General features: G+C 31.5%; 2 protein-coding genes and 1 long non-coding RNA gene across 4 annotated transcripts; 1 reads left to right on the top strand and 2 right to left on the bottom strand.

The window, feature by feature from the left end:
- LOC110268070 lies at positions 2,748-3,065 on the bottom strand. The gene is made up of 2 exons (XR_002356115.1): positions 2,962-3,065; positions 2,748-2,930 (listed from the first exon to the last, which is right to left on the bottom strand). It is a non-coding gene; the product is annotated as an uncharacterized LOC110268070 (long non-coding RNA).
- On the top strand, positions 3,253-4,973 carry LOC110268069. Its single transcript, XM_021113977.1, has 2 exons — positions 3,253-4,016; positions 4,493-4,973. The coding sequence occupies exons 1-2, from the start codon at positions 3,796-3,798 to the stop codon at positions 4,659-4,661; spliced, it is 390 nt and encodes a 129-aa protein (XP_020969636.1). The 5' UTR covers positions 3,253-3,795; the 3' UTR covers positions 4,662-4,973.
- On the bottom strand, positions 5,175-8,306 carry LOC107622655 (mitochondrial import receptor subunit TOM20). 2 transcript variants are annotated; one of them, XM_021113976.1, is made up of 7 exons: positions 8,144-8,306; positions 7,905-7,983; positions 7,530-7,699; positions 7,386-7,433; positions 6,354-6,458; positions 5,642-5,877; positions 5,175-5,557 (listed from the first exon to the last, which is right to left on the bottom strand). In XM_021113976.1, the coding sequence occupies exons 1-7, from the start codon at positions 8,240-8,242 to the stop codon at positions 5,293-5,295; spliced, it is 1,002 nt and encodes a 333-aa protein (XP_020969635.1). In that variant the 5' UTR covers positions 8,243-8,306; the 3' UTR covers positions 5,175-5,292. The 2 variants fall into 2 exon arrangements, with proteins under 2 accessions (XP_020969635.1, XP_020969634.1); XM_021113975.1 differs by having other exon boundaries at positions 5,175-5,553; positions 5,638-5,877.

Genomic DNA, 8,663 nt, shown 5'->3' on the forward strand with positions numbered 1-8,663 from the left:
TTTGAAAATTTTATTTTATGTGTAAATAATTTAAAATTAAAAAGTAACAACTTAAATAAATAATAATAATTTATGATTTAAAAGAATAGTCTGTAAATAACTTAAAATTTAAAAAATAACAACCTAATAACAAACTAAGCAAGTAATTTAAAATTTAAAAAATAACTTAAAATTAAAAAAATAACAACCTAAGCAAAACAATTTTAAGTAAATAACTTAAATTTAAAAAGTAACAACATCTTTTAAATTCGATTTTGTATTGTTTTGTTTTAAAAGGACGTTTTGTTACCGTTTTAAATTTAAGCTCTTGTAGTCACCAAAAAAAAATTTAAGCTCTTGTTATTTTGTTTTCGAAGTTATTTCTTACTACTTGCTTCTTATTGTTTTGTTATTGCTTATTACTTTTAAATTGTTGATTTTATTATTAAACAACCATCCTAATTTTAAAATAATTTATAAATAACTTTGTTTAAATTAGTTTAATAATATTAAAATTTAAATATCTAACTACCTTGCTAATAAACTCGAAAACTAAATCCTTATTGATATCTAACAACCTATTCGAATAATTTATATATTAATTTTTTTTAAAATTAGTTCAATAATATTAAGATTTAAATATCTAACTACCTTGTTAATAAATTCGAAAATTAAATCTTTATTATTATAATCTACAAATAATAAATTATAAATTATAATCCAATTTCACAGCCACATAGTATCAACTTTACATGTTGACTTTCGCAATCAGCACCACAGATTCACCCATTTAAAATTGTATGCAATGAAATATATTAAAATTTAGTTTATGTTTACTTATAAATTAAAATAACTTTTTGGATCACCGAAGATGAGATGAAATATTTGAAACATATGAGTTATTTTAATAATCAAGAATCATTTTAGTACCAACTATGAAATTGAGAGATTTTAAAAGTTACAAGAAGCGAAGAAAGACTTGTGAATCTTTTAGAAGAAAGTATTTTTGAGATATATATAATAAACATCATAAACAATATAAGAAATAATGATTCGGAAGATGTACTCGCTATATATATTGGTGTTGCTCCAAACAGATATTATTTGCATTTAATAATAAATGTACAAATAGAATAATCTTCTCTAACTAAAGCTTTGACAATATTAAACTTTAGTCCAATTTAGAAACTTTTTTTAATAATCAACATGTCTAATCCTATTTAATTTAAAAATTTTAGATATTATTTTTTAAATTTTTTTATATTTAAGATATGACTCAAATTATATTTTCTACAAATTTTAGATAGTTTTTTTTTTCCAAAATTTTTAAAATTTTAAGATGATTTCATCATCCTAATAATTTTAAATATTTTTTTTAGGCCTTTTGAATTAAAAATTAAATGTGACTCATATTCGATTTCCACTACTTTAAAAAATTTACATACAAAATCAGTGAAGTATAAAAAATTATAATTTTACATATGACATTGGAATCAAAAACTTAATAATTGATTCAAAAATCTATCATGATTTTATATTAGTTTAAAAATATTATCTAATGAATACAAATTATACTAAGATTTACGATAATATAATACAATCTAAGAATACACAATATGTGTCTTAAATTACAAATTATTTTTTTTGCAAACTAATGCATCTTTTATTTGTTCTTTTATTCTACTTTGCATCATTTTCGCCATCTTTAATTACATTATTTTTTGGCTTTAATCAGTGTATTACTGATTGAGTAATACTATATATTTGTCTTTTTATAAATTAAGGGCCGTTTGGCATAAGTTTTTTCTTTTAACTTTTAACTTATGAAAATGTATAGTATTAATGTCTGATATAATTTTTAAAGTCAAATTACAATTTTCTATAAAGTTATTTTAGTGCTTATAAATAAGCTAAAAAAATTACTTCTCTCATAATAAAAAGTTTTTTTTATCACTCTTCTCTTAAAATAAGTAATTTTAAAACTAAAAAACTAAATACAAAATAACTTATTTATAAGTTACTTTTAATATAAACATTTATTGTTTAAGCTATTTTTTAAAAAAGAGCTTAATTAAGCTGTTTACCTACACTGAACCTAAGTCTAATCAAAAAAAAACTAACTTAATTAGACTTGGTTAATAAATAGAGAAGTGGGAAGTGACTAGCCTTGTTTTGATTTTGATTTCAAGCAATTATCATTAATCTTTTTCTTCTGCTATATTTTGCTTGACTTATTGTCAATGTGACAATGTAGGATTCCTTGAAACTGATTGGTAGGTATTTCAACTGCTGTCCAAATAACACAGTGATAATTTTGTTTACTTTATTGTTCTTATTTCTCAGGCTTATAGTGATAGAATATAATCAAAAGCTAAAATCCTCATTCAGAAAGAAACTTATAGTGGACCATTAAAATTATTGGTTTATACCTTAAAACATTCGCCATTTCAAACATCTATGATCTAACACATTGCTGTTGGTGGCTCTGGATTGAAATGAACCATATCATGCTTGGGTTTTCAGTACTCATGCATTTTCATGCTTTAGATTGAATGTCATGATTGAATCATTATGGGATAAGAGAATTAATGTAGCAATGCTGAATGGACTAGGTCTGATGTGCATGCTAATATTGTGTTTTTACCCATTTCCTTATGTGTATAGTGCCCAATTAACGATCAAGAGGAGTGTTAGGAGGCCAGCAATTTTTGTGATTTGTAGTCATCAATGATGTTTTTAATGGTGTGGAATTACTCACTTTTCTTTTGCTGGTTACATGCTGGCCAGTATTTAATAAAGTTGTTGGCCTTCTAGACTTTTCCAAAGATCAATATCTTTCCGTTACATAATATTCATTTCTAGCTTATTTTTCTTTGCAGTGTGTATGGAGAACCTATTCCTGTTAAGGAACTTGCTGAACGCGTGGCTAGTTATGTGCACCTTTGCACACTCTACTTTTTCGTATTTTTTTACATCAATAACATATTGTTGGCGATTTCACAGACCTTTTGGATGTGGTGTCATACTAGGAGGTTATGACAGAGATGGACCACAATTGTACATGGTTGAACCTTCTGGTATTTCCTATGTTAGTGAACCTTTTGTTTTGTTGACAACTTCTGAAATTATATTTACTATTATTTAGCAATACCTGAACTATTGAGGTTCCTTTTCTTTGCAGTTTCACATACAGCTTTTCTACTAATTTGTTCTTCTTGCTATGTTCTAGAGATATTTTGGTGCTGCAATTGGGAAAGGCAGGCAGGCTGCAAAAACGTAAGGGAATTAACGTTAATCATAATTATTATATTCAATAATAAATGTAAAATTAAATTTTCCTTTTAATTGTTTTTGGTAGGGAGGTTATCCTCCTTTCAATTTCCATTGTTGGCTTTCTCTTGGCTTTTAGGGTATGTTTGGTTGAAGGGTAAATGATATAGAAAAACATTTGTGCTGTTTAATAACTACTACGTTGAGTTGCTATTTTATAGAATCGTGCTTTGTGAAGTTTGATAGTAATTTGCTAGGTTAATACTCAAAATCGTCCCGGAAAGAAAAGATCACGCGATCTCCATTTTCATCATGAATGATTTTTTTTAATCAAATTAGTTCTTGAATGATTTTTTTTTTTAAATCATGTTCGTCCTTCCGATAACTTCCTCACGCTATCGTTAACGATCTGCTGACCTGGAACGTGAAGTGGCAAGACAAATTATACCTGGCATGCCGTGTGTATTGCTGACGATATATGTTTAGCAAAATGTATCAATTTACTCCCTAAATCTCAATTAAATAAACCCTAATTCCCATCTTCCCATGAACATGATGCATTGCTCGAGTGTTGTTGCTGTTCCAGCTGCTATTGAGGGAGGAGAAAATCGATTTCGACGCTATGATGGGAGCAGAAGTGGAGGTCCCAGTGGTGGGTTGCCGTCGCACTCACATAGTAGCTATGCTTCGAGCTCGTCCATGCGAAGAAGAAGGAAAAACGATGAGGAAACCTGTTGTATTATCAACCACTGCAACTTTTTCTTCAGGTAAATAGGTCTATAGTTTTAACTACTTCATACTTTATTGTATATGCTTTCTCATTCACGGATCAAATCCCATTAAGATTTAATTACAAAAAATACCTTCCTTTTCTATCATTATGTTTTGGTCATTAACATCTTCAGTTTCTTATTTTCATGTTTTCTTTTTTCCCGAAGAAGATTGATGCCTTTTTATTGGAAACTGCATAACATAAGCAAGTGCAAAGTTTCAAGGTCCTCAAGTTTAGTGCAATTAGTTCCAACTTATTACTTGTATGCTTAGCAACCATTTTGCTACTATAAGATAGAACACATCCAGATTAGGATAAAAATTAAAAAGAGCAAACAGACACATTCTATGATTGGAACTTTAACTGATTTAATGATACATGAAAATGTACAACTTGCTTCATTTACAAAGTTGTCATTATTACATTTTAGCAAATATCTGATGTTTTTTTCATTTTGTGCATACTTTATAGGGAGCCAAGGAAAATACTCCTACCTTTAGCTTGGGCAGAGTTGAAGAGGGTGAATATGCAGTTGATTTTCATGCCCGGTTATCCCTGTTACAAGCCTTCTCCGTTTGCGTCGCCATTTTGCATGGCACTTAACCATTATCTCAATGTAATTCACTGGAAATGCTTATGAGAGAGGAAGCAGAGCTTTTTATGCAATCAAAGGAGAAGAACAAGACTCTACCTTATGTAATGATGCACCTTTTTCTCCTGTTGCACGAGTATAACAAAAATGGGAGCTACAGATTCTACATATCTAAAGTATAAAGAGTTAGAGACAGAACAGAACAGAATGCATTGCTCCATAGGAGAAATTGAATTATTCTTTATAGTAATTTAGTTTTATTTATTCTATAATCTGTAAAATGTAAATGGAATAGAGTTAATTTTGTCCACAAACTTGTATTATAATGGGATAGTTAGAACTTAGAAAGGAAAAAATGTAAAAATAGTAACCGTTTCTCTTTTGTAAATAGATGTCTGTAACTGAAAAAGCATGACATGTTTGCAAAATAACACAATAAAAATAAAACTTCATCACCGTTGCCTTTACTTTATTACCTTTTGTATCTGATTTGCCTTTATATTAGGACTTCTTTATATATGATGGTGTAAGTAATGCATAAATATATTTGATTAACAGGTGTACTCATAATCCAAGTTGCCATTTATAAACTCTACTTTCAGTTTACAAAAGTTTAACCATGATAATTGGAAACAAAAAATCCAGCAACCTAAAGCCATCATACCACATTCACTTTCTCCTACCTGTACATATATGACATGCAAAGTAAAGCTCCTACTAAGATGACCATTATCAGACCAGCGAACATGAAACACATTAACATTTTGAGTACTCTGACTTCTGCTTCTAAACTACTTATTCTCCATGCTAATTTAACCTTCCAATTTTCATAATCAATCTCCACTTCTACATCAGTTTTTAGGACCCCCTTTGGACCTTCTACAACAACTACATGTTCATTTTCCTCAACCCATTTAAAAAAATTGCAGTGGCTCCCCTTCTGAAAACATTGAATAAGAAAGTTAATCCCACATAAATGGTGAAAGCCAAGATGATGCTATCATTTATACAAAATTAAACTCACCCGGTATCTTGGACAAGTATGAAACAACCTATTTGAATTCTGTGATGTCCCAGATTTCTTAATCAAAGTTTTTAAACCGCAGAAACAGGTTTCCTCATCGTTTTTCCTTCTTTTTCGCATGGATGAGCTCGAAGCATAGCTACCATGTGAGTGCGACGGCAACCCACTACCGGGACCTCCACTTCCGCTCCCCATCGTGGCGCCGAAATCGAATTTCTCCTCCCTCAACAGCTGCTGGATCTGCAACAACACTCAAGCAATGCATTCATGTTCATGGGAAGATGGGAATTAGGGTTTATTTAATTGAGACTCAGGGACTAAATTGATACATTTTGCTAAACATATCTCGTTAGCAACACACACGGCATGTCAGGTGTAATTCGTATTGCCACTTCACGTTCCAGGTCAACAGATCGTTAACGACAGCGTCAGAAAGTTAACGGAAGGACGACCGTGATTTAAAAAAAATCATTCAGGGACTAATTTGATTAAAAAAAATCATTCAGGGACGCAAATGGAAATCACGTGATTTTTCAGGGACGAATTTGAGTATTAACCCGTAATTTGCTGAAGGTAATCAAGTGGGAGGGTAGACCATCCCCTTTTTACCTTTTATTTTTATTATAAGTGTAAAATTTGTCAGACTGATCAAGATTTGCATTGAGTACCAAATGCTAATACAGAATATCAGCCAATGGAAACTTTTAATCATTTACCTTAGTACCAGCAGAAGTAGAAGCTCCAGTTGCTCCAGTTGCTCCAGTTGACTGCTGCTGAGCAAAGCCACTATGCTTATGGATTTCTACATGCAGCTCAGGAGCCTTGAAAAAAAGATGTTAGTTATTGAAGTGGTCCAGTAATCAGCCAACCAGAGAATTTTACATGAGCAAGTTATTAACGAAAAAGATAAAAACACATCACCAAGAAAGATAGCATACAAATAAAGAAAGTAATTAACCTCTAAAAGCACGGAAAGCTGGGAGAAATCCAACAAGGAACACCTCAAACAATAACTCAATTACTTTGTGAACCAGATGAACAGACCCAATCCTTTACCCAAAACAAGTGTTAAAAAGAAATCATTGCAGTATTCTACCAGTATACATATTCTCAATCAACCACTGTGTTCAATTTGATTTAAATTGAATATGTTGAGGATCCTAAGATTCATGAGTCAGGCATGTCTTTACAGAAATATCCATAATCCAAAAGTCAACACACAGTCTCATACTATCATAGATAATTGCAGATTTCGGGATCATTTTACAATATTCAACAGCAACTTAGTTTGTTTCAAAGTTTGGCAAACAAACCACAGCACCCAATATATGAGTATTTGCTCTCCAGGACTATAGATACACCATTGATGTAATATGACGCATTCAGATATTATAAATGGATGGAAAATAACAAAACTAAGATGCAAGAGGAAAAAAATCAAATCTTCAAATACGTTTTCAAACTTGCAGTGAAATCCAGGCTTCATAGGTCAGGAAGGGTATGACAACTTTCTCAGTGGCTTATCCTAGAAGATGGTTCGGTTAAAGTCAATGTTGATGGGAGTCTGAACAAGGAAACCAAGACTGGGGGTTGTGGTATCTTGACCCGATACCATGTGGGCATCTGTAAAGGGTCTTTTTCTTCAAATGCAGGAGAACTGGATAACTATTATTGAACTTCATGACACTTCCAACAAGTAAAGCAGATAAAATAGAAAGATAAACAAAATATTACAATGCAGTGAATACCTTGGCAGCCACTTCCAATGATTTGAGGTATTGTTCATTGCTAGGATCCTATATAGACAATGAAAAACCTTCATTATTCAAATCATTTTCATAAGCACATTACTCCCCAATCACATAGTAAAGTTAACCGAACAAAGAACGGACCTCATCAACAGCTTGCTGGAAGTACTCAGCTCCCTTATCGAAATAAACTTTCGCCTCATCACGGTCAGGAATTAAGAATGCTTGAGAGGTGTGAGCTTTTCCAAGGGACCAAAGAGTACCATGCTTCTTGGGATTAACCACAAGAGCCTCCTCCAGTTTCGAAACAGCATCTGCGCTCCCAGCGAGACATCCATAATCAAAGTTCAATACAAAGGTCCAAACCACATTCTTACCATTTACAAATTCAATTGGAAAAAAAAAATCTAGTTGTAGCAGAGTAACATGAGTTAGACGGAATACGGATATACTTTGATTCGGATCATGTAATCGGGAAAAAAAATCATTTATTGGCCAAAAAATGTGCAAAGAATTCACCTTCGATCATTTTCTTAGCTTCGGGTAAAGTCTGAAATTGTGACAACTCTAACAAAGCTCCGCCCCATCTTGTCAAGTTCTACACATAAAGCAGACAATTTTTTTTTTCATATAACTTACGGTCCTTAATTATCACAAGAATTGCAACCACATCTAAATAAACACATAAAAGACATTTCAAAGTTTTAATTAACAGGAAAATATTGAAAATTGAGAAGACGAAGAAGTGAACAACTGACGTCGGCATCGAGAGGGTTCTTGGCGTATCCGGCTTCGGCGGTTTTACGGGCGTGCTCGTAGAGCAAAAGCTGATCGAACTCGTTCTGCTGCAAATCCATGGCGCCTCTCTCTCTCTCTCTCTCTCTCGCACTCTATAGGGTTTTGGGTTTTTCCGTGGGTGAAAACTCAGTGTAGTCGCCTTTATATAAAATTGATATATGAGAGTTATTTTAATAACCAAGAATCACTTTAGTACCAACTATGAGATTGAGAGATTCCAAAAGTTACAAGAAACTGAGAAAGACTTGTGAATCTTTTAGAAGACAGTATTTTTGAGATATATACAAAATTTAGGGGTAAGTATGGTTTTAGTCCCTAACATTTTGGTCCAGAATCGAAATCGTCCATCTTGTAATTTTCGAATTAAAATCGTCATTAATGTTTTTTTTTTGTATTAAAATCGTCCTTTTTAATAAAATTTTTAATTTAATTCCTAAACTACCCCTATTTTAATAAAAAAAAATAAAAATAAAAAAAAAA

This window comes from Arachis ipaensis, chromosome B10, assembly GCF_000816755.2.
Source record: "Arachis ipaensis cultivar K30076 chromosome B10, Araip1.1, whole genome shotgun sequence".
Classification (NCBI taxonomy): Eukaryota; Viridiplantae; Streptophyta; class Magnoliopsida; order Fabales; family Fabaceae; genus Arachis; species Arachis ipaensis.